Genomic DNA, 26521 nt, shown 5'->3' on the forward strand with positions numbered 1-26521 from the left:
CCATTCATATACACCTTTTATAGGTAACATATCAGCTATATAACTATATACAAGTGGCTGACATCAATTATAAATTTAGTCCACGGATGAAAATATCATTGTCCTTTAACTGAGATTTTACTGTAGTAGTGTTTTTTTTTCTTCTCCAGCAGAAGAATTCGATAGGGGACGTAAGATTAGATGGTTAGAATATTACGGTATATTTAGACATGCAATTAATCATTATCAAGTGGGATAATGATGTTATTCCGTATGATGCAATTCCATACCATTTAGGGCCCGTTTGGCCAATCGGATTGGAAGGGATTGGATGGTATTGGAAGGGATTGGAAGTTAAATCCCGGGATTGGTCGGTGATCTGATCCGCACAGGCCCGCACAAAGCTGACAAGAGAGATGAATGATGTGGATTTCTCACAAACATTACAGCAGGCCTCAGTTTGAGAGACAGGAACTTTTTTTTGGTAGGTAGTCGCAGTTAATCTGTCTCTGCACATGCATGTTGCCCGGTGATCCACTCACCAAGATAACTTCCGATCAGATGCGGCCGGATTTGGTTGTGCCATGGATCTGGTCCAATACCAAGCAACTTTCAAACATTCTGTGTGGGCCCCATCTCTAACAGCCACACATGCCAATCAAATCCCACTGCGTCGAGTCACCACTTCCACAGAAAATGCCCTTGCAGAGAAAATGGTCCAATCTGATAATATCGACGGCCTGGGAGAGAGAGCAAGCAATGCTTTGGCTACTACAAAAGATGGTCCACGCTCAGTGATCCAAACCACTTATATAAGATGGGACGGTGCTTTCCCTGCACCAGAAACCTTCCACATGAAAACAAAGCCCAAATCAATCCCCGTTCCACCCGAAAAGTTAAAAGCTTAAATGGATTTGATCCTGATGATGGACATTCATGATGGTGAGGATAAGATCAACGGCCTCAATGGATGTGATCCGGATAACGGGCATCAGTGATGGTGCGGATACGATCAACGGTATAAATCACTGAACGACGGGCCCCCATCTACTAACTGAAAACCAGAGCATATAAAATAGCAGTCCTTTTCTAATGGCAGGCTGCAGTTGTGCAGAACTAGTAGTATAAAATAATTAAACCATCCACAGCCAACGTATATGCCACATGCATGGGTGACCACAGGACGTGATCGTCCTGATTTTGGGCGGGAATGTACCGGTGGTGAAGCCTAACGAGCAGCTTGGATCTTCCGCACGTGTGCCACGTGAGCAATAGTCGAGTGCAGTCGCGCCTTTTCGTTAGCATAAAATGAAAAAGAATAAAATAAAATAGAGTTCGTGAAAATATCACATGGCATCTCTCCCCTCTGAAGCATCCTTCGTATAAATACCCGTTGTAAGAGAAAAAACAAAAAAGAAAGAAAAGAAGACTCCATGATCCCATGAAGAGAGAGAGAACTCTCTCTCTCTCTCTGTCTCTGTGCCCTAACCCTAGAAGATAACCCTAGGAGAGCCGCTAGGGTTTTGTCATATGAGCAACCTGCAAGACATTTTCTGTAAAAATTCGAAGAAATCCAGTTCTTGATTTTTGATGGATGTAGAAGTAGACGATTTTTCAGAAAGTGGATCGGCCGGAGATTTTCGGTCTAAGAAAGAAGTTCTCAGTGGCATTCTTCTGTAAATAAACAGTAGTTTTCGCCTAGAATCAAACCATGGGCTGCATTTGTTGCAAGCCTTCTGCGATCGAGGACAGTCGGGAGAGTCCGAGGGAGCGAGTGCCGAGTAAATTGCCGTCGACTGAACGGGCACCGGCGTCTTCTTCTTCTTCTTATTTGAGGAGAGAAGAAACCGTTCGTGGTGGAAAAGAGAGGACAGAGCGGGCGGATAGTCGAAATGGAAGGGTAACGGTTTTTGAGAAGCAAGGGAACGGTTTGGATCGAGTGGACGGAGAGAATCCGGAGAGGATAAGGGAAAAGCAGGCGTTTATTCGGTACCATCATCGTCTGGGAGTTGCAAGCATTCCGAAGGTTATGGAAGGGGAACAGGTCGCGGCGGGTTGGCCCCCTTGGCTTGCAGCGGTGGCCGGAGAAGCAATTATTGGGTGGATCCCGCGCCGTGCGGATTCTTTTGAGAAACTTGACAAAGTATGGTTCTCCTTTCTCTTCTCATTTTGTTTTTGTTTAAAATCATGATTCCATAGTCAATCAGGCTCTTTGTTGAATGGCCTACTTCAGTGTTTCTTTGAATTTTAGAGTTAGATGGATCAAGATCTTTACTTTAACATAAATGATTTTTTCTTTCTTTGTAGTTGGGGAAATGCAATAATTTGAATTAAAAGGTCATAATGCAGGAAGAAATCTACTTGTATTGTAGTTGGAAAAAGTGTTTGAAAGTTTTTTTTATTTTATTTAGTATGATTTATAAGGCCCTATTTGTAGACGCCTGAAAATGAGTTGATCTCATTTTAGTTGACAGTAACTATGTATCAGAGATCTTGATTTCTAATATGTATTGAGTTAATATTAACAGTGATTATGTATTAGAGGCCAAGATGTCCATTACATAATTACTGTTAACTCGATTGAGATAAACTCATTTTAGGCCTCTACTAAACAGGGCCTAAATAATTTATTTGGAATGAGTAGAGGTATATATGTATCTGGTAGTGTTAAAATGAATTTTCTTAGCGATTGGTTATCTAGCATTACCATTTTGGATGACCCCAACCATTAGATTAGTCACATGATCATGTTGCTATCTGTTATAAAGAAATGTGTTTTTTTTTTTTTTTTCCCGATCTCAGAGTGATGTAACCAAATGGCCACACATGTTGATTAATCAAGATTTGAAGAAAAGGCCCGCATCTCATGTGACACTCCGCACATGTGTACAAGAAAAGGACCACCTTCCTTTTTTTAGCCCATCACCACTTGCCATTTCTTTCAAATCTCTGGATTAGGAAATCTGCTATTTCTTTCATATCTTTATTTTAGGTAGGGAATAATTTTAAATATTTTCTTATCTAAGTATCTTCTTATTTCAGGCATTTTTCTTAATTAGAATGCTTTGTTATTTAGGTGCTTTCTTATTTTTGCAAATTCTATATCCTTTATTATAGATTGTAAGGTTGATTGTAAATAGGACCTATGGCCTATGGAATAAGAAAAGTTGATTAATATTTTATTTATGAAATTTCTTATTCTGTACGGTAGCTGTAGAGGATTGTTGGGTCTTTTCCCGCAATCTCTTTCTTTTCTTATTGATTTATTTGCTTTCCCATTTGGGTTTGCCTCAAATTTGTATAAGAGCAAGTTATGCTCTTGGGAAACTTGAAAAAAGATGTCATGGATAGGAAGATGTTCTCATGTATCGTACAATTATTCTTATTTAGACTCCAATGCCTTTCTATGTCCATCGTGTTATTCTTATCCGAGTTACTTCAATGATCAAGATCGCCGTTCATATCATCTTGAGTCATACCCATTTTCATATGTGCCTTATGGTGATTCCTTTTAACACCTCTCCCCACATGTCAGTTATCCAAAAGCATCGTATCGCACGGAAATGTCAGTGACGCCTACAAATATTCAAAAGATGCGGAAGGAGAACTTGCAGGAGGTAAAGAAGGAGCTTAAAGCATTCAAGGAAGATATTGTACATGAATTCAAGGAACTCAAGGAGTTCGTGAGAGCTTGGTTTGAGCCCTTGATTGAACAGGAAAAGCTTTATGGGCTTCAATATGTTTTATCTGGCATTCCGAGGAATGACGTGGTTATAGATAGTGTGGCAACCCAAAAGGAATCCTCCTTTGGATTGGTTATGGATCAATGGTCAGATTGGAGGAAATTCAAGTAAAACCCAAAGATCAGCTGATGGATGATCCAATTGAGGAGAATTGAAGGTTTAACATACATGAACGATCTTATGGTCAGAGAGATGGATAGTGCTACAATCATAGTGGCAATCGCCATGGAGGTCAACACAATAGTACCATCTCAACATCAATTAAGGTATGCAAATCGAAAGCGGACTGTGATGAAGGGGCCACAATCAACGTCTAGAATGTAGAGGACCAACACGAAGCAAAAGAAAAGATGGTTCGTGTTTCAACACCATATCATGCACCAGCTACCCATTAGGCATGTAGGTCCCCACCACCAATTACTATAGAAGTCGAAGAAACGCGCTACAAATGAGGATCTTCGCAAGATATTATGACTACCAATTTAAACTCGAGGGCGACTTGTTTTTGAAGTCGGGTGGAATTGATATAAACAAATGGCCACACATGCTGGTTGATCAAGATTTGAAGAAAAGGCTTGCATCTCTTGCGACACTCCGCATATGTGTACAAGAAAAGGACCACCTTTCTTTTTTTAGCCCATCACCACTTCCCACCATCATCACTTCCCATTTCTTTCAAATCTCTAGATTAGGAAATTTGCTATTTCTTTCATATCTTTATTTTAGGCAGGGAATAAATTTAAATATTTTCTTATCTAAATCTCTTCTTATTTTATATATTTTTTAAATAAGAATGCTTTTTTACTTAGGTGCTTTCCTATTTTTGCAGATTCTATATCCTTTATTACAGATTGTAAGGTTGATTATAAATAGGACCTATGGCCTATGGAATAAGACGAGCTAATTAATATTCTCTTTATGAAATTTCTTATTCTCTACGGTAGTTGTTGAAGGGGAGGGGGGAAAGTGATCTCTAGTTCAAGACTAGATGACTGTTGAGCTTGCTCACAGTCTTGCATTCGTGTCCTCTAGCATTTGGCTAGAGGATTGTTGGGTCTTTTCATGCAATTTCTTTCTTTTCTTACTGATTTATTTGCTTTCCCTTTCGGGTTTGCATCATAGAGCTCCAAGTAATCTAGTTTATCTTATAATATTTTGAGCTCCAGTAGAAATTGGAAAAGATGGACAATGGTCCATGATCATGAGTGTTCATCAAGTGGGTCCTATAGTGGTCAGCCATCGTAAAAACTTCTAACCTATTGAATGATCATAACCATCTAACCTGAGTGGTAATCTGCAAATGGATGGTAGAAAAGAACATTGAAAATGGGTGGGTTGAAATGATCTATCAGTTGGACGGATAGGATTGTCCAATTGTGCAATTTTTGGCTGGTACACCGTCACTTTGTTTGAAGCCATCCAATGAATGGTCCAGATCGTGCAAGTTTTTGCCACCTGTCCAATCTGAGAGTAGAACACAAAATAAGGAGACAGGAACCTGTGTGTTGACTTCAGATTCCCCCTAGTCAAGACTGTGTCCATTAATTTAGTGGTTTATAGAATTTTCTTCTTCGTTGGTATAATGGTCAAATCCACAATCTCATGGTTGTGATGTAGAGCACCATCCAATTGAGCAAAGGACTCAATCCCTGATTTACTGCATTTGTTACTAAATGTTTGCTAATAGCTAGTAGTTGGTTGCAAAGTCAACTCGCTTGTTGACTTGCGGCAGTTGATCCATAGGGAGAAAGTCCATTTGTTGCAGTTGAACAAGTATGGATTTATTTATTTATTATTTTATTTTAAACTTCGTTTTAATAATTAAAAAAGTATGTACTTCGTGTTGACTATACTCATCTCATTTGTTATTGTCTGCCAGTGTTTTAAATAGCGGTAGCGTGATGCGTAACGCTCAGCCCTCTATAGCGTGTAGCGTAAATACGTAGTGTGTAGCGTAAGCTACACGATACTTCTATTTTTTAATTTAAAAATAGGACAAATATAATAAATAGTGAAAAAAAAGGAAAAAAATATAAAAATGCCTAAAAGATGATTCATTTTATCAATTATAAGCATGTTCGAAAAAGTTATTAGTTTCATTTATCAAAAGCCAATCCACATATATAAGCCAAATCAAATAATTATCATATCAACAACTTTCTAAGCAAACCACTTTAATTAATAATGTCTAATTGAAAACACAAATAACAATTATGAAAAGAAATAAAAATCTCATAGGTTAAAAGTATCAAGTACAATACAAGTGTCGTATTCCTCAACATTAGAAACAACGAAAACGTGAAAAAAATAATAATAAAATAAAATAGTAAAAAAATACATTGTAGCTTACGCTATGGACGCTACGACCCCTGTAGCGTACGCTACAAGGGATTTACTCTATTTGGGACGCTACGTAGCGGTACAGCCACGCTACGCTACGTAGCGTACGCTTCCACTACGCTACGGGCGCTATTTGAAACACTGGTGTCTACTTAGGCTAGTTGAATTTTCATAATCCAGATCAACAGTTGTTATTTCTTTATACATGTTCTTTTGTTTCATTCTTTTATGGTTCTTGCTCGAGTGGTTTTGGCTTATATTATCATCTTTAGAGAAGTTTCAAAATATAACTCGTTGATTGTAATCCATCTATGTAATAGACTATTGGATAGTGCCTGATTGTATTCAACTTATGTTATAGTATATTACATTGCGCTTGTGGGAGTGTTGCCCTCATTGCCTGGATAAAGGAGGGGCTGCATCAAGTTGGCAGCTGGTGTCAAACTAATGCCATAACTTCCGACATGAATCCGAAATGGCGGAACCTTTGTTTCATTCTTTTATGGTTCTTGTTCGAGTGGTTTTGGCTTATATTATCATCTTTAGAGAAGTTCAAAATATAACTCATTGATTGTAATCCATCTATGTAATAGACTATTGGATAGTGCCTGATTGTATTCAACTTATGTTATAGTCTATTACATTGCGCTTGTGGGAGTGTTGCCCTCATTGCCTGGATAAAAGAGGGCCGCATCAGGTTGGCAGCTGGTGTCAAACTAATGCCATGACTTCCGACATGAATCCGAAATGGCAGAAAAGGATTCATGTAGCCCACCCCAATTAGTTGGGAAATAAAGATTAGATGATGATGATGATGGTGAGAGAAGTTTCAAAAGATCAGAGTTCTCACTGCATATGAATGAATCTTGTACAATTCTGGTTCTCAGCTTCTTGCTTTGGCAGATGAAATTTATACCTGTTGCCAGTATGGTCTTGGGATGTTGTTTATTCTATCCTATTTAAAAGAATATTTGCCTTGAATAAACCTTTTAATAACTCTTGGTAGTCTTTAAAAAAATAAATAAATTAATGAAACTCTTGGTAGTTTTTTGTCTTGTGATGGAATCTTATTTTTGCAGATTGGCCAAGGAACATACAGTAACGTTTATAGGGCTCGTGATCTTGATAATGGAAAAATTGTTGCTTTGAAGAAAGTACGGTTTGATAACCTGGAGCCTGAAAGTGTTCGTTTTATGGCGAGAGAAATTCACATTCTCCGTAGACTTGATCATCCGAATATAGTAAAATTGGAAGGCTTGGTAACATCACGGATGTCTTGCAGCTTGTACCTTGTTTTTGAGTACATGGAGCATGATCTTGCTGGGCTTGCTTCTTGCCCTGGTCTGAAGTTCACAGAGCCACAGGTACCTCTCTCTCTCTCTCTACCCCCCTCCTAAAGTTTGTACTGAGAGATGTTCACTGTTAGCGTTGGTCATCTATATTTTCTTTGTTCTCAATTGTTTATCTATTTGCTTTTCTCCATTTGGCTTTTGGTGTTTTCGGTATCCTGGATACGGCCCTTTTGATTTAGTTCCAAGTGTCAACCACATGTGAGAAGGATACATTAATAGCTTTATGTCACTAGGCATCGTAGTGCTGGCATATATTTGGATCATTAACCCTATAATAACAGTAACAGTATAAAATTGGTCTTGACAGGTTAAGTGTTACATGCAACAATTGCTGCGTGGACTTGATCATTGTCATAGTCGCAATATTCTACATCGAGACATTAAGGGTTCGAATCTTCTAATTGACAATAGCGGCATCTTGAAGATAGCAGATTTTGGCTTGGCAAGTTTTTTTGATCCTGATCGAAGGCACCCATTGACAAGCCGTGTAGTTACTTTATGGTATAGACCACCAGAGCTTCTGCTTGGGGCCACTGACTATGGGGTTGCAGTGGATTTGTGGAGTACTGGTTGCATACTTGCAGAATTGTATGCAGGCAAGCCTATCATGCCTGGAAGAACAGAGGTACCTTGATTTACATCTTTTTATTGTTCTCAAAGCTTCTAAAGTTGATGTGTTTCTAGGGTGTTTTTCATGGCAGAGTGATGCTGTCCTGCAGGTTTCTTTCCTGCAGAGATAACTTTGCTACTTTATGGTTACACAACTATGGACTTTAAATCCTAAATGTGCCATTGTTTATTAGAATACTATCTTTGGCAACATGTTGTCAAATATGATGGAAGACGGAATGGTTTCAAAAACTGAATCTAGTTCAGTTTTGGGCTTAAATATATGCAGAGTTTCTGCTGTGTGAGATTGTATTATCTATTTCTTTATTTGCTTTTGAAGTTTCTTTTTTCTTTCTTTCCTATTTGTAATGGATGATGACAGGTGGAACAATTGCATAAAATTTTCAAGCTTTGTGGCTCACCAGCTGAGGATTATTGGAGAAAATCAAAATTGCCACATGCAACCATTTTCAAACCACAACAGCCTTATAGACGATGTGTTGCGGAAACATTCAAAGTCTTCCCTGCGCCAGCTTTAGAGCTTATGGAAATTCTTCTTTCCATTGACCCGGCAGATCGTGGGACTGCAGCTTCTGCCCTAAAGAGTGAGGTATGCTGTTTTGATTTATTTGTGCCCTATCAGCTAAACTGTCAGAGGAAGTTTTCATAGAAATTATGAAAAATTATGTGCTGAACGCACAGATTTAATGGTTGCTTCTTGACATCCATCCACAACTTCACTGAAGGTCTTTGGGTAGCACATATGATATTTCTATAGTTCGTATTTGTATCAAACCTCAGATCTATTTAAAAATTTCTGCTCACAAGATCCACCTTTGGATAAAAACCTCAGAGTTTATTTTTAAAACTTAAAAAAAGATCCCTTCTTAAAAACTTTTTGTTTATTTTCATCCCATTCATCTACTTGTAGTTAATATGTCGTCTATGAAAACATGTGTAAAATCTGAGGCAGTTATTTCTACACACCTATCTATTATCCTATCTTTGTACTGTCCTTAAAAATGATTTTCTCTAAGAAGCTTTTCTAACTAAAATTGGAGCTTTTGTTGAATTTAGGTTGAGTTATTATGTATTACATTACCTATCCATGATGTCGGGAGGCATCATGATGTGTAAATGGGAAAAATGGAGGTAAATCTTGTTTATGGGTGCAGCAATTGATGTAATTATGACATTTTTGAGTTGCATATATGAAACAGAGGTGTCGTAGTTTGGTTACACAACAATGTTTTAAAACTGAACCGGATGCTGAAGTAGAGAAAGTTCTTGGTTCGGTTCATACCCATTCAACTGCTGGCTGAGCTGGTTTCAACCATGACATCATAATAAATATAAAATATATAGTATAATATAATATAAATATAAAATATACACAAAAAAATAAATATAAATATTTTATAAAGACCATGATCCAAACTGGCAGACCGCCAGTATTTACTGCCATTGGCCAGACTGTTGGTTCATACTGGTTCAAGTCACTATGGAGTATGGACAGTCTTTTGACCTTGAATGGTTTGGATCGAACTGAACTGGAAAGAGTTTTGGCTCCGGTTGAACCTGGTCAGGCCAGACTGTCTGGTTTGTTTCTTAAACACTGAAACATAGAGACCAACATGCAGATTGAAGATTGCTATTTTATTTAGTATTTGGGAGCTGTACTTCAAAATGATTTTCTGTAAGAAGGTTCTCTAACTAAAATTGGAGCTTTTATTGATCTGATATTGAGTTATCATGTGTTACATGACCAAACCATAATGTCCAAGAGGCATCATGATGTATAAATTGGAAAAATGGAGGTAAACCTTGTTCAAGGGTGAAAGCAAGCAATTGATGTAATTATGGCATTTTTAGTCGCATTTATGAAAGAGAGACGTCGTAGTTTGGTTACACATCAATGTTTTAAAACTGAACCGGATGCTGAACTAGAGAAGTTCTTGGTTCGTTACATACCCATTCAACTGCTGGCTGAGCTGGTTTGAACCATGACATCATAATAAATATAAAATTATTTCATAACAACCATGCTCCAAACTGGGTCGACTGCCAGTATTTATTGACACTGGTCCTGCCAATTCATACTGTTTCAAGCCACTATGGAAAGTCTTTTGACCTTGAATTGTCTTGGTTGAACTGAACTTGAAAGAGCTCTGGTTCTGGTTGAACCTGGTCTGGCCAGATTGTCTGGTTTGTTTTTTAAACACTGTGACTTAGAGACCATGCAGATTGAAGATTGCTATTGTATGTAGTTGTTGGGAGCGTGGAAATGTGCACATGGCTTACTATTCTTGCATGAGTGATCTGGTAATGCTTCCTTGTTTTCCTTCCTTTTTCAAGCACAAAATGATTTAAAAAAAAAAGATTCGCAAACAAAAAAAAGGGAAGAAGAAAAAAAGAAAAAGAAAGTCAGTGACCTACTATAAATATCGAGTTTTTGTCTTGACAGATCCCCAGACCTATGCACAATTACATTGTCAGATTAACAGTGATGAAAGAGCATCTGTAAGTTTCATCTTTGTATTACCTTCTACACATGGGTTCACTTAAGCAACTTAAATGACCATGTTGAAAGTGGTAGCTTAATCAGCATGCCAAATCTGAAAGAACAAGTTCGGAATTGGATACACGTGCCTTTAAAAAAAAAGGATACGTACCTTCTAGGAGGATCAAACCAGAGAACCACACCAGAAAACTGATAAATGGAGCCCACATAGATAAAGCAGCACAGGGTAGGATAAAACTCAGCAGCCAATGCTAGGATATGAGCAATGCATGTTAAGACCTTGAAATAAGCCTTTTTTAACCATTCCATTCATAAAAGAGTATTTACATCCTATTTTAATAAAATTCACATTTCATCCTTTAAAAAAAGTATAATATTTACACGTTTATACATTTTCTCAAAGCAAAAGAAACCCTAAATTAATCTTATCCATTTATTACTTCTAATCCCAATCATTTATTTCAATAAAATGATTAAAATATCCTTGAATCTTGTCACAACCATGCTTTCTTTCTGTAAATTGGTCACAATTGACACAAATGATATCGGGATTGCATAATCTTTGGCTCAGTTGAAAGCTAACTGAATTGGCTTTCAATTGGGACCAATTAGATGTCATTTGTATATCCTTTAATGCCCAAAATGCGGTCCATGAAATAAGTGACGGAAATAGTAAATGGGAATTTGCTCAATGTGTCATGAGTCATGACTAAGTGTAACTCTAACGACTAATTAAATAGTAAACCTGATGGACATGTGGACCCCACAATCCAGCTGTGGATGGCTGGTTGGTCTGGATCATTAATCTGGAAGGTTGGTTTCGTCAGATTATTGATCAGCACATTTGGATGGTCCTGATCTTCAACTGACCAGCTTGCGAGACCCATCTAAACCTGGATGCTTCACGACGTTTCAATGGCCTCTGCTACTAACTAACAATCTGTGTGACTAACAAAATACAGTCCTTGGATCTCGTGGAGTGTTTTCTACGACAAACTGTGGACAGAATAAAAAAAATCCCATTTGAGAGGGAGTGGAGGTGGATATTTCTGAAATGGGATAAGGACCAAATACCCCTCCCATCGTGTTTTCGGGACCACATGCCCCTTTTATAATCTGGTTCTAACAAACCCCTCCATTTAACAAAACCCCCCGTGACACTCCCTAACAGATAACCGTTATTCTGGCTGCTGCTTTTTATTTTTCCCAATTCACCCTTCATTCTTTGATACGACTTGATGCAGCCCATTTTGGTCGTTGTCGACAAATGGACAGCTAGAAAGAGATAGATGTGTCAAATGGAATTGGCATGATAATCGATCTTTGAACACCCTATGAGTGCCTCTAGCAACAAAAATTGAAGAGATCATGAACATGATGATCTGTGAGTGACTCGAGCGGGATCTATTCGAGTCCCTTCAGCACATAGGCCGAGAGAAACTGAGGAACACCTCAATGCTATAGAGGATGGAATCAACTCATTAACTATTGTAAGATATCTTAGATGCATGTATTTATAGCCTTACGAGAAGGGATACTCACACAATTCTACACAAAATTCTATTTAATCTCTAATTTGAAATCATAGTCTATCTAACAACTAACAGATAAGGAAAGAAAAGTTAGATAAAGGTGAAGCTTTGAAGCAGCCTCGAGGTTGAAGATTAATGTGGCCAAGTCTGAGATGTTCGGTGTGCACGTGGGTAGGGAGGAGTTATCTTGCTTTGCTTCTATTTTTGGTTGCAGAATTGGAGAATTTCCATCTACATAACTTGGATTGCCCCCTTGTATCAGTAAGCGGGTCAAGCACTTGTGGAATAGAGTCATTGAGAGGAATTTGGCCTCTTGGCAATGCTGCTATCTTTCTTTGGGGGGGCCGATTGACTCTGCTTAAGGTGGCTTTTTCCAACATGCCACTATACTTCATATCTATGTTCAAATGTCTTGCAACTGTGTTGCGCAAAGACTCGAGAAAGGAAATTTCATCTCCTTAAGTGGGAAGAGGTGTGTAAGCCGATGACAATTATCAATACGGTTCTTCTGGGCAAATGGGACGGGGGTGGTGTCGGAGGAGCATGTCAGAGGAGGAGATTGGTGATGTTGCAGGATTGCTGGATCATCTCAAATACATAAAGCCAACGATTTGGATGTAGGACTACATATCCTGGGGTAGATCTGGGAAGTTTATCGTTAAATCTTTGTGGCATCATTTTCGAGACAGGCCACAATCATCTGTATCTCCTTTCCATCATTGGTTCTATGGGGCTCCGCCTTGCGTGGTGGTGTTTACATGGCTCGTTGGTAGGAAGAGGATTTTAATGGTCAATAATTTGTAGAGGAGCTCTCGTTCTTCCCAGCATATGTTTGATGTGCATGAAGAACGAGGAGACAATTGATCACCTCATCATTCATTACCCATTTACCGCCAGAGTGTGGGATCATTTCTTGGGTTTATATAAGATGGACTGGGTTATGCCACAATCGGTCGATATGCTACTTTGGGCCTGGCATGGAGGAGGAGTTGGAGGGGTGGGTAGAGCCTCTCAGAGATTGCTAATTTTGGCGGTGTTTTGGGTCATTTGGGGTGCCAGGAACGGGCGGTGTTTTTGCAACAAGCAGGAAGGTTTTAGTGAGGTCATTAGTAAAGTTAAAGGCCTCCTATTGGACTGGGCTGTGAATATTTAGGCTTTTTTGGTTGTTGTTCCTGGTTTTGGTTTTTGTGTGTTCTTTCTTTGTATTCTTTTCTCGCGGCTGGCGAGTTTTTCTTAATAAATTGTTGTTGAATCTAAAAAAAAAAAAAAAACTTCATATGAGACCTATAGTGGTGGCCCACGTTCATTGTACCCGTGACCTTTGATCATGCTTGCATCAAGTATTCCATACTCATGGTGGCATTGTAACCATCAACCTGGTCATATTTAATTATTATATAGATCATGGTATGAACATCAAAATTTGGGGCCATGGAGTTAGGGTGATAGTAACATTGTCACCCTATGTCGGACTTCTATGTTTGATGGCAAAGGAGATCTCAGGGCTCTATCTGGTATGTATGATGGAAACCATAGAAAAGATGATTTTGTCACCGCTGCCCTGGCCATGTTCAGATGAGCAGGGTGGGACCCACTAGGTTGCTGTTTAGTAGGTTGTGGAGGTGAATGACATTTCACTGTGTTGGCTACTTTGTCGTTGCCATTCTGTTCAGACATCATAAACATGAAATAAAACTGGTTGAACAGGTCAAAGTACCAGGCAGGCAGTGGCCTTGTCACCGTTGCCCTAGTCAAGTGCGGTAAAATTCTTCAAAGTGTTCTAGAAACACATCCTATACAGTTACTAATTGACTTTGGAATAATCTCACATCGGAAATCAAGTCCAAAACCCTCTTTAGAGCCTATATGAAAGTCTAGTCTTCTTCAACATATCTCAAATCCCCGGGGAATTGGAGAGGAAGGAGAAGGTATGAGATTTGCTTTTGAGACTTCTCCAATTCTCAATCTCTTTGGTAGGTGAGCATTGTTGGCCAAACTTAAAAGGCTTAGTGAGGATGGCCGTCCTCACACAGTAAATTTAGTTGTTTTCATAGATTCATGCAAAATAGTTTATTGTTCTTTCAAATCCATGCATATTAGTTCACTTAATTTACTTTGATAGCTTAATCTCATGCATTTGGATATAGTTTTTCTTTAAAATTTTGCACACAATTGTATTAAGAATCACCAGGTCCCTGAAAGTAAATAGGTAGTGCCGAAAAAAACCTTGGAATACACACTGTAAGATCCATAAAAGTAGATTCATGCATGCATAGATTCATAGTTCTCTTAAAAATTGTACAGTTATTAGTTACTGTATTAAGGAAATCCCATGCAAACTAAATAGCACTGGAAAGAGCGTTACTAGTACACATTGTAAAATTTCTCATTGTCATTATATTTCAATTTAATACATTATAAATTTAGATTTTCTTAAAATCAGTGGAAACAGTAAACCCTAGAACAGTGATAATATCTTAAAACCTAGTGGGTAGAATGGTACTATCATCTTAAGCAATAAATGTTATAATAGCATGTTTTAAATCAATCGGCATATATGTTAGTGATATTACCATCTTAACCAATCATGGTTAGAATTGCAATAATACCTTAAATGGTAAATGTTAGAATCCCAAGGAGTTAAAACCATAGCGCCATAGCAGTTGGAAACATCTATTTCTTTTAATCTTTAAATATCATATGATCACATATGTCATCGGTTTTAGAAATCAAGAATTTTGGCCATTTTTTGATTGAGGGAACTGAAAGGAGAATCTAGTGAGATGGACAAGATCCTTTTCAATGGTGTATAGTTGATCAAATTTTCATCTATTTGTTTACTTTAATTTTGAGGATCTATAGTTTAGTATTTATGATTATTTTACTTTTAAATCAGTAGTTAAGATCTCTCGTAACATGTTTAGACCCACTTTATTTAATTCCTACTTATCAAATCAAGCTACTACATATATAGTAACGCGTAACCTGTAGACATTCTTGTATGCAGAGGTGATCGAACTAAACATACCTGGTTTTGCTTGCTGAATCAAACTATGGTGATGATACCAAGTTGGATCTAAGATCTGTCAGTTTGATTGTTCTCATTTATCATTTGTTCTTAGTGTGTTTTAGGTCTGACACGAAAACACGATATACATATAGCTTCCACGGTTCATCATCACCCTTCAGGGCCCTAGAGATCATATAAAAAAAAATCCCCTTCAGTAATTATTGGACCCAAGAGCTTAGAAGCTAAGAGGCAAAACTATTATCTCAAGGCCAATGTTTTAAATATTGTTATCGCGTAATGTATCGCACCCTTGGGATACGGATACATATTGGTTATCGCATGGGATATATCGGTTGTATCGCATAATGTATCGCTGTTGTTGGGAAACATGGAAACATTGGGAAATTGGTGGAAATTTTCAATGAAACTTCAGGGATTGTTGATATCAATACGCACTTAGAAATCAGAACATTACAAAAAAAAAGTCCACATTAGGGGTTTCCTTTTCATGGGGTCCTAATATATGCGTTGTACAACTGAACTGATGCAAGTATATTCAAAGTCTATTCATATAATTTGTAAACATAAGAAGACATGCATGGAAACACAAGCAATACATTCAAAAGGAAAAGAAGAATCATTAGATCAAGTTACATACATGTTTGATTTTGTGTTTGGATACAAAGATTGCAACTGATTTGCGAGAAGTTGAGAAATTTCGATTTTTCCCAATTTTCTGCAACTTGGTCCATCTCCTTAAATCTCGAAATCAAAGTTCCAAATCCATGATTTTTCATGGAAAACATGAAGAATTATAGATTTGTAATCATTTGACACTGATTTAATGTGATTTACAACAAAAAAAAAGGATCCGAAATTGAAAATGTTCACCAAATCGATTAGGTGGGATATATCGGCACTACCTATCCGTTTCGTATCGCAAAGGTGAGATACAAGATATATCCTGGGATATATTGGCCGATATTGTCGATATTTAAAGCACTGCTCAAGGCCAAAGCTTCAGCTCTAAAGACATGACTTCCACCTTTACAAGGGATGCTATGGATGGAGGTTCACGCTGTTAAGAGGGGAGTTTCACAATTTTATTTGATCATTACATGCCATCTTTTTTTTTTTTCTTCTTCCGTTTTTCCAAATCAATACCAAAGACGACCCTTGGGAATAGGATGCTACTAGTAACTATCATGATATACATGGCAGTGGCAATATCTCACAACTTTCACTTTCTTCATTCTGTTAGATCTTGTATTTCACCCCATGTTTCACAACTGTATATGCAATTTCTTTATATCATGATGTGCATGGCAGCAGCAGTCGTGAAATGTATAATATATGCTATTTAATTGTGTGTTAAAAATCACCATATGTCTGTTTAATATGCACAAATATGAATTGGTCAAAACTCAAAAATCACAAAAGTTGGGAAAACAAACAAAATAGGCCCTAATCCAACACAAATCAAACATGATTTAGTGAGTTAGGGCCACTTACATTGAAATACAACAACAACAACAATAAGAAAAATCATCGTTCAAACAACAACAAAAAGAAGAAGAAGAAGAAGAAGAAGAAGAAGAAGAAGAACGAAGAAGTGATGGTTTGCTCCTTTTTCCAATTTTCCCTAAAATGGCCCCACTTTGATTTAGTTTATTTAATTATGATCAAATTTTGTGTTTTGATCTCCAAAATGGGCTTAGATCTAGTAAAAATGGTTTTCTTGGCTCCCCTATCCTTGGAACAAGAAAAATAGGAAAAAAGAGGGGAAAGGTGGTAAAAAAACAGATAAAACCCTTTTAAGTGCATCACCCCGCAGCCGATATGCCTGGGATGTGATGGTTGATACTGGCCAATATCACCACGGATTCTTTAGGAAACCTGTTTTGGCTGCGGCTGATATGGATGCCATGCGGCCATATTGGCCAGTCCAAAGACATTTAATTTTTTTTTTAAATGTTGGACGTTAGTGCCTTTAACATATTACTATATATTTCATTCATGACAGGGGCTTTCCTATTTTGCTTTTTAGCTGTTTTGTTTTATTGATGATATTACTGAACCATTTTGCCTTTCCATCATAGAGCAGCTTTTGTGATCCATATATGGGACAAAATTGATTGTCTAATTTGTTTGATTCTTTCAGTTCTTTACAACAAGACCACTTCCTTGTGATCCTTCAAGCTTGCCCAAATATCCTCCAAGCAAAGAATTTGATGCAAAAGTACGGGATGAGGAAGCTAGAAGGTGCATACCATCAGTCCACTAATTTACCCATTCACATTATTATGGCAATTGAGAATGTGAAAAATATGATGCCTAGATTTCTAATATCAAAACACTATTGTGTAGATTTTTGTACTGTGCCTGTGAAATTATCTTAAAGGCATATACACCAGACAGAAATTTGCACAGATGCATAAAGCCATTTTAATATTATTATCAATTTTTCCTTTTTGCTACCTGCTGGCCCATATACCTTTTCGATTTTCATATATGTGTGTTCTTCCCTCGTATTTTCTCGTCTCTCTATTGTTAATGATGATTAGAGGTTTTTGTGGTTCCAATGGGACTCTTTCCCCCCACTCTCTCCTCCGGTCTTTTTTGGCACCTTCTGGCCTGTATATCTGTTTGACTTCAATATTATTTCTTACACTAACCTTATCCCTCTTATTTTGCTCTCTTTAATTAATGATGATTAGAGGGTTTTTGTGCTTCCAGTGGGATCCCATAGGTGTTCGTTGTCATCACTAACTACGCCTCTCCCTCTGTTCCTTCCCCCACTTATCACTCCCCACCCAAGGTTTTCATTTGGGATCTCATAGGTGATAGGTATTTCTTGTCATCCTTAAGCGTGGCATTCCCTCTGTCCCTTCCCCACTCCATCACTCTCTACTGAAATAATCGCCATGACTTCTAAATTGTATGCCAACGCCATCTATTAATTTAAGTCTGGCATTAGAAGTCCACACATAGTACATCAATCAGTTGGATTGTGGTTCAGTGTTTAGATTTATGTTAGATTGGTTGTGTAGTCATCATTATACAATGAGAAGATCTTAGCATGCATCATTTTGTAGACAAAACTAATTTTAAATGATTTCTATTTGCTTAGAGCTGTGATGAGCTCGGTTAGCACCTTACCACAGCTATCCTGATGGTATGCTTCAAATTGTCGATAATGACAGGCAAAATGGTGGCAAAGTGCAGAGGGTTGACCAAGAGAGGAAAGGACCAAGAGAATCTAGAGCAATTCCGGCACCTGATGCCAATGCTGAGTTAGCCTTGTCAATAGAGGTAATATTCCAATTGATTTACGACCAGAGCTTCTCTTTTATCTTCCTTTTTCCCTATGATTTTCAGGTTTGTTGTTGTGTTTTTAGAAAGGATCATTGAGGCAATTGATGCATTTGTCCATGTTGTTTAGGATCTTTGGCTTCCAGCTTCTGCACTGGCTTTCATTTCATGTAATTGTTAAGATGCAGATGTAGAATCATGTGTTTGCAGGCTTCAAATCACTTTCTAAAAGAAGGAAAAGATCAGACTGACGATTTATACATACTGTAAATATATACATATGGTAGTATACATGGGAAAAGCTCGTTGATTGTAATCAACCTATGTAATAGAGTATTAGATAGTGCTTGATTGTAATAAACCTATGTAGTAGTCTGTTATATTGCACCTGTGGAAGTTTTAAGCTCTCATTGCCAGTCCTGAGCTAGGATAAAGGAGGTTTGTGTTAGGCTGGCAGCCAGTGTCAAACTTATGTCAAAACCCCGAACATGAATCTGAACAACGGACATTCCAAACTCATGCTGAGGGTGCAATGAGAAATAGGCAAGGGTTGGCTAGGGACTTCTCTGACAGCGATGCGCCATAACAGTGCCCAGTTGCTGTGAGAAGTAGGCAAGGGTTCCCATGCCATTCTAGACACATGAGGGTAAAGAAGCTAGTCCAGGAGAATAGGATTGTCTTGCCTCATGGAATATAGGAACATTTGACTAGTAAGAGTATGGAATTACTGGATATGATGAAACAAAGGAGAGTTAACATAGCTTGTGTGCAGGAGTCCAAGTGGAAAGGGGCCAAAACTCAAGGAATTATTGGATGTAAGATTTTCCATGGAGGAAAGGACAATCATAGAAATGGGGTAGGGATAGTGGTAAATAAATCTCTAAAAAAAAGTGGTAAATAAAGATTTAGAGGATAAAGTTGTAGATGTTAAGAGAATAATTGATAGGATTTTGTTAATAGAATTTGTGTTAGGAGAGGAGATAACCGATGTTATTAGTGCATATGCGCTGTGGGATAGGGTTAGAGGATAGAGTTAAGAGAATTATGGGAGGATATGGATGGACTAATACAAGAAATTCTGAACGGAGAGAGGGTATTTGTAGGAGGAGACTTAAATGGTATGCAATCTATCTTTAGCAATCACATACTTAGAGAAGAGAGAAACATTTAATAACTTTAAAAAATGTATAATATACAAGTCAAATATGCAACCTTCAAAATGTAAGGATTGCAAGGTGATACCTGGTTTACTGCGCAACATAGGTTAATGATTATGGATATTTACATTAAGAGATGGAAGGGAATGGAATTAATAGGTGTTAGAAAACTTGGTGGTGGAATTTAAAAGCAGAGAACAATGTAAGTGGAATGACAAGGAAGAAGTAAACGTTTTGTGGAATGAGATGTTGAGCTATTAATGAGAAATGTTCATGTTTCAAAGTCTGGTAAGGTGTTAGAAACAATGAAAATCTTGAACAATATAGACACGCCAAAAATATTGTTAAGAAAGTAGGTCATGCTAAACTTAAAGCTTATGATGATTTTACAATACAATTGGGGACAAGAGAGAGTGAGAAAGGTGTCTTCAAACTTGCAAAAATGAGAGAGAAGGAGTGTAGGGACCTAGATTGTGTTAGATGCATTAAGAACAATGACCAGAGGGTACTAGTCAAGCACAATAAGATTAATGAAAGGTGGAGAAGCTATTTTCAGAACGTGTTAAATGACAATCACTCTGAGAGCATGGAGATATGGAACCACAAACTCAAATAATGTCAGTCCATAGATATTTCATACCATTAGGATATTTGAACTAAAAGAAGCTTTGAGAAAGATGAAAATGAAAAAAGGCCCTTGGACTAGATGGTATACCAATAAATAAAGGTTTAGAAGTATTTGGGAGATACTAGGTTATTTTGGTTGGAAAAGTTGTCCAAGAAGATTATAAGATCAAAGAAAATGCTAGACAAATGGAGGAAAAGTACTATGGTGCGTATTTATAAGAATTAAAGAGACACCGAGTTGCACTAACTATTGTGGGACTAAACTCATGAGCCATACTGTGAAACTTTGGGTACGAGTGATTAAGTAAAGACTAAGACATGAAACGGATGTATCAAAAAATCAGTTTGGTTTATGCCAGGGAGTCTACCATTGAAGTTATTTTCATACTTAGACAATTGATGGACAAACATAGGGAGAGGAGGGAGGGTCTCCACATGCTCTTTATTGACTTAGAGAAAGCTTATGATAGTGTCCCTAGAGAGCTAATTTGGTGGGTGTTGGGAGAGAGGAGTTTCAAGATAATATATTAACATGATTAAGGATATATATGAGAGAGCTATAGCAAATGTAAGGACCACTAGTGGAGAGACAAGTGATTATCAATTATTGTAGCCTTGCACAAGGGGTTGGCATTGAGCCCGTACCTTTTTGCATGGGTTATGGACGAGTGAATGAAGCATTTACAGGAAGAGATCCCACAGTGTGTGTTGTTTGTATATGATATTGTTTTGAATGACAAGACGAGGGAGGGCATAAACATATCTAGATATATGGAGAGGTGCTTTAGAATTTAAAAGATATAAAATTAGTTAAGACTAAAACTAAGTATATGGAGCACAATTTTAGTAACAATAGGAGTGGGAATGAGGAATTAGTGGAGGTTGCTCACTAGAAGTTTCTCAAAATTACTACTTTTTATTTTTATTTTTATTTATAAAGTGGATAGATTGGGAAGGATGTTGCCCATAGAATTTAAGTAGGGTGGAAGAAATCAAGGTGCCTCTAGAGTGTTATGTGATGGCCACATACCACTTAAAGTCTTAAATTGAAAGGTAAATTTTATGGGATGGCTATAATACCGGCCATGCCTTGGGGGACAAAATGTTAGGTAGTCAAGGAACATGTCCATAGAAAGAGTATAGCTGAAATGAGGATGTTGAGATGGATGAGTGACAAGACAAGGAAGGTCATAATTAGAAATGAATGCATTCGAGGGAATATAGAGTAGCGCCAATAGGGTAGTGATCAAATTAGAGACCTAAACTTAGGACCCCTTGCTTCCATGAGGAGTAAAACTAGAGATCCAAACTTAGGATCCCTTGCATATTTGTTAATATGGAATCTGACCCTATTTATACCATAAATTAGATTAGAAACTCAAAACAAGACTCTATAAGAATTTTAAGGAATTTAGCTCACCACGTTTTGTTGGACAAACAATGGACAACAGAAATGGCTTGACTTCAGAAAATCATATCTATTTAATTAAAACTCTCATCGAGGCGATTCAAAAGCCCAATTGTAGCTTGATAAGTCTAGTTTCAAGAAAAAAAAAGTGGAAAATGGAAATTCATAGTTTTATGGTACTGATTTTAGGTATCACTACTCTACTCACAAACGTTCCGCTTCCAGTGGCATCAGTCCAAGCGTTTGAAATGGAGCACTGTGACTTACGATTAATAAAAGGAAATCTAAATGCGCTGAATGAGCGCTAAGTTACGAAGAAGATTAGGTGGATTGAAGAGGGTTTACACGAAGATTTAAAAGGAACTGAGTTGAGATAGTGTAGAAACTTCAGGTTCTGAAGATGTTCTTCCCATTGATGTTTTCGATACTTCTAGACCCTAGCTTGGTCTCAAATTTTTTTTAATTTTTTGGAGGTGGCAACTACAAGTCTACTAACATCCTACAAAATTTCGCATGATTTTGAGTTCTACAAAAATTCATAAAATTCAGACTGAACGTTGTCAAAAAATGGATGATTTTTGACTAATTCTACAATAACCTAAAATCGGTACTATAAACCATGGAACTTCCATTTTCCACTAAATTTTCCTTGAAAGTAGACTTATCAAGCTACGATTGGGCTTTTGAATTTCCTCGATCGGAGTTGTAATTAAATATATACAATTTTCTGAAGTAAGGCAATTTTTGCTATCCAATAGAACGTTGTGAGCTAAATTCCATAAAATTCTAGGGTCCTGACTTGAGTTTCTAATTTAATGTATAGTTTAAATAGGGTCAGATTCCATATTAACAACAATACAAGGGATCCTAAGTTTGGATCTCTAGTTTTACTTCTCACGAAAACAAATGTGTCTTAAGTTTGGGTCTCTAATTTGTTTGCTACCCTAGGTCCTCAGTTGATTCTAAACCTAGGATATCCGAGGGAATATAGGGTAGCCCCAATAGGTAACGAGATGAGGAAAAGTAGCCTTAGATGGTTTGTTCATGTGCAAACAATGTTGTCAAATCGCATATGCCATCGTATGCGATTGGCATATGTTGTTTGCATATGCCATCGCATAATCACATATGTGGTCACATTTTGTTTTGTTTTTTTTTTTTGAAAAAAATTAAAAGTATGTTCAAAAAGGAAAAAAAAATTCTAAAAAATTAGGAAAAACTATGCCTAATTACTAATAGTGATCGGATTGTTTTTTTTTTTTAAAAAAAAAAACCTATTTCATTGTAGTATGAGTGCTTGAGACTATTAGACCATCTATAAAATAAGTTATATTTAATCACTCCTGTTATATTTACATAAAATTTAACAAAACAAACATGTTAAATTAAGAGAGAATTAATTATTAAAAATTTTGAACATAGAAATATTATTGATAAATGATAACTTGATAACTTGAAGAACTCAATAAGTTACAAGTTATAACTTAATTTATAAGTACAAGTTACAATTTACCAAAAAAAAAGAAGAAGCACAACTTGCAAAGAATACCATCGCATACTTGCATATGTGATTGCTTATCTATTGCAGAAAAAAGTATGCCATTGCATTCTATCCCAGATCGCATATGTGATCCTTCTAAAAAAAAAGGCATATGCGATCGAACATGACAACAATGTGTGCAACGGAGACTAAGGCCCGTGCCGTTTAGGAGTGAGTTTGTACAAGTTGAAGGCTCTAGGGGAAGATACTCAAAAGGACATGGGTGGATGTGGTAAGAAAAGGCTTGATGACCTAACTGAAGTTATGGCCCTTGATAGAGTGGAATGTTGGAAAAGCATTCATTTAGCCGACCCCGATTAGTTGGTATAAGGCTTAGATGATGATGATGATGATGGTGATGAATATATATGGGAGAGGGTTTTTTTTTTTGTTTCTTTTTGAAGAGTCATGGGAGAGGTTTGTATTCTTTCAGCCCACCTGATTAGTGGATCAACTTGATTCTTGGGTCAGAGCATCTAGATAGTGGGACCCCCTGATTGATGGATTCAATCTTGTATCTATGTGCTGTCGTGGCACATCTGTTGGTATGTACACGAGCTGCCTTGTAAATGCATGTGGGCGTAGAAAAGCTGTATATGGGAAATGTGAACACCCCTGCCTTCATGGGGATATAAGCAATGTCCCGAAAGCTTTTTATTGACATGTGGGATGGCCAGCCATCAATCTAGATGTCCACTTATTCGTACCACTAGGGGTAAGCCAGGGTTCTAAAAATGTGCTGATCATATGATCTTAACCCTTCGAAAGTGGCCATTCTGTTACGAACATCCTTTTCTTACGAGCCATGGAATGGATGCTCAGAACCAACAAGCTGTAGTGCTCCTTTGGAATTATAAGCAATCCATGTTGATTGTTGGGGCCTATCTAATCGATGTTTCTAGGTGATCCACTTGATCTTGACTGTCCATTTTTCATGCTATTGATCAGATGGTTGGGATCATCTAGTGGCATGCTTTTTTGCACCATGGCTTGCTCACTGTGGTTTGATTGAATGAACTGTCTGGATCAATGATTGGCCATGCCACACGTCATTGAAAAGCTTTGGGGACATTGCTAACGTCTCTATGAAGGTTATAAGGTCCAATCATCATCTTGAAACATCTATTCAATAGGCAAAATGACCAATATCCTTTCCACTAATAGGCAATAGCCTCGCTGATACCATGGAAAGAACAACAGATGATAACAGAAAGAGTCAAGGGTTTGGGAGCAGGATATCTCATGACTTGCAGTTTGGGTATTTTGAATCTGAATTTCAAAATCCGAGGGTTGAGGGCTCTAGAGTTTTTATGAATCTTTAGGTTATAGGCAAGATTTGGAATTTGTAGGAACTGTTCTTAATATACTTAAATTGTTTTTCTTTACTTTTCTTTTTTCTCCTCCTCCCTTTCTAGAAGTGTATAGTATATTACATAACAGTAGGATGATGATGATCTTGTGCTGTAAATAAGCAATTTAAGTTCAACATAATTTAGTAGGTGTCGTGAAGTGTGTGGGTATTCATATTCATGTACTCTGATCTGTTTGAAAAAGTCGTCACATCCCCCCATTCTAGTTTCTCAGTTTTTTTTTTTTCAAAAATTTTCCCTTTATTATGCATTTTACATTCTTATAATCTTATTACAGAAAAGACAAGGCCAATCCAATTCCAAGAGCCGTAGTGAGAAATTTAATCCCAATCTGGAGGAAGCTGCTTCTGGCTTCCCAATTGACCCACCGAGACAAGCTCGGGCCTTAGAAGAAGCAAGTGAAGATTCTCAGGGGCATGTACGTTATAGAGCTTCACATTCAGGGCCATTAGTTCACCGGGGTGCATGGGCAAAGGCCCGAAAGAATGAGGATGATGCTTCAAATGTTTCGGCTGAGGCTGATTTGTCAGCCTTGTCTGATTTGGTAGCAGCTAGGAGGAAGATATTATCCGATGATCGCAGGGAGAAAAGTGGTTCTTCTAACTCAGAATCCACGAACGGAAGGTTTGCTGAATCTGGCACTGAGGCCTCTGAATCGACCAGAATGCATGATCGGATATCTTGCCCAAAAGAAGATGGAAAAATGAGCAGTAAGGACCCTATTTTGGTGAGTACTTCACACCTTTTTTCTCAGCCGTTCATCTTCTTGTTGAACTCTGTGAAAATTGAAACTTGTTTTTTTTTTTTTTTTTCCATAATTGATAGAAGCCTGTGGAAACAAATGCCTACATTACATTAGTCAGAGAAACTGATCGTGAAACTGAACTATTGGTAAGCTTTATTCACAAGTCAAGATCGAGTGGTGATAAGAATAGATGGTGGGATCAACTGGAACCTAGTACACATCACTCTGAGAATCTGATCTTTGATTGGATGACAATCGCAAGAAGTGTTGCTGTTGGTGTCTGACAATGCTCCATTTCCCATATAATCTAAACATTGTGTTGTTGCTCCCGACACTTCATTGCCACATCACAAGTTCTTGTGCCTTGTGCAGTTAATCTTGATGAAAAGGGATGCAGCGGAACTTGTTCTGTGACTTGCTTATTTCTCCATTTATTTTTTCTTTAATCTCCAGAATGGATGACTTGGTAACTTTTATGCAGCTGGGTTATGGCTCAAAGGGGAAAAAGATCCACTACTCGGGACCATTGCTACGTCCGACGGGTAATGTTGATCAGATGCTCAAGGACCATGATCGCCAGATCCAAGAAGTTGTACGGCGAGCACGGCTCGACAAGGCAAGAATCAGGAGACTTCAGGCTGAAGGGAACCAGATTCCGTCCAAGCCTTATCATTCTAGCAGTGTTCCAATTGTTGCCTCTGGACAGGAAGCTGTGTAAGGCGATGGGATTAAGAAGACAGACGGGATTATCTCCCATCTGAAGAAAGATCACAGAAACTATGGAGCGGTACCCAGCTCTTGTGAATTAGAAAGGCTAAAGAGGCCCCCCATTATGTAAAGTCGAGGTCTTCTCATGTCTGTTCTCACCAAGAAGCCTTTATGGAGGGTAGAAATGAATGGATGAATCAATGGTGAGAAAGGTGTCCTCTTATTCATTAATTACATCCTGGGGTCTCACTTTGCTTCAATTTGCTCTTGGACTCTGTCATTACCATCCGTTGAAATCTCAGCCCTCTATGTGGGGCTCATCAGATAGTCGAGGAATATAGTATGCAGTGTAGTTACGTAGTGCGCCTGACTCTTTTTTTTTTTTTTGTTTTGTTTTCTTCTTCTTTTTCTTTTACGGAAGATACTCCCGATACAAGGTTGCTTTATCGGGTGTCCATGTATTTGTATATGCAATTGCTGTCGCTTGCAACAGTATGCAGAAGCTAGAACTAGAGATGAAGCTGGATATGAAGGGCCCCTCAAGTGGGGGAGTTTATTGTTACTTGCA

The 26521-nt window shown here is 37.8% G+C and overlaps 1 protein-coding gene across 1 annotated transcript; it reads left to right on the top strand.

The window, feature by feature from the left end:
- Positions 1–1407: 1407 nt before the first annotated feature.
- Positions 1408–26521, top strand: LOC131240896 (probable serine/threonine-protein kinase At1g54610). Its single transcript, XM_058239418.1, has 8 exons — positions 1408–2122; positions 7142–7426; positions 7722–8039; positions 8406–8633; positions 17248–17348; positions 18290–18398; positions 24778–25227; positions 25727–26521. The coding sequence occupies exons 1-8, from the start codon at positions 1691–1693 to the stop codon at positions 25961–25963; spliced, it is 2160 nt and encodes a 719-aa protein (XP_058095401.1). The 5' UTR covers positions 1408–1690; the 3' UTR covers positions 25964–26521.

This window comes from Magnolia sinica, chromosome 3 (assembly GCF_029962835.1).
Source record: "Magnolia sinica isolate HGM2019 chromosome 3, MsV1, whole genome shotgun sequence".
In the NCBI taxonomy this organism is placed as follows: Eukaryota; Viridiplantae; Streptophyta; class Magnoliopsida; order Magnoliales; family Magnoliaceae; genus Magnolia; species Magnolia sinica.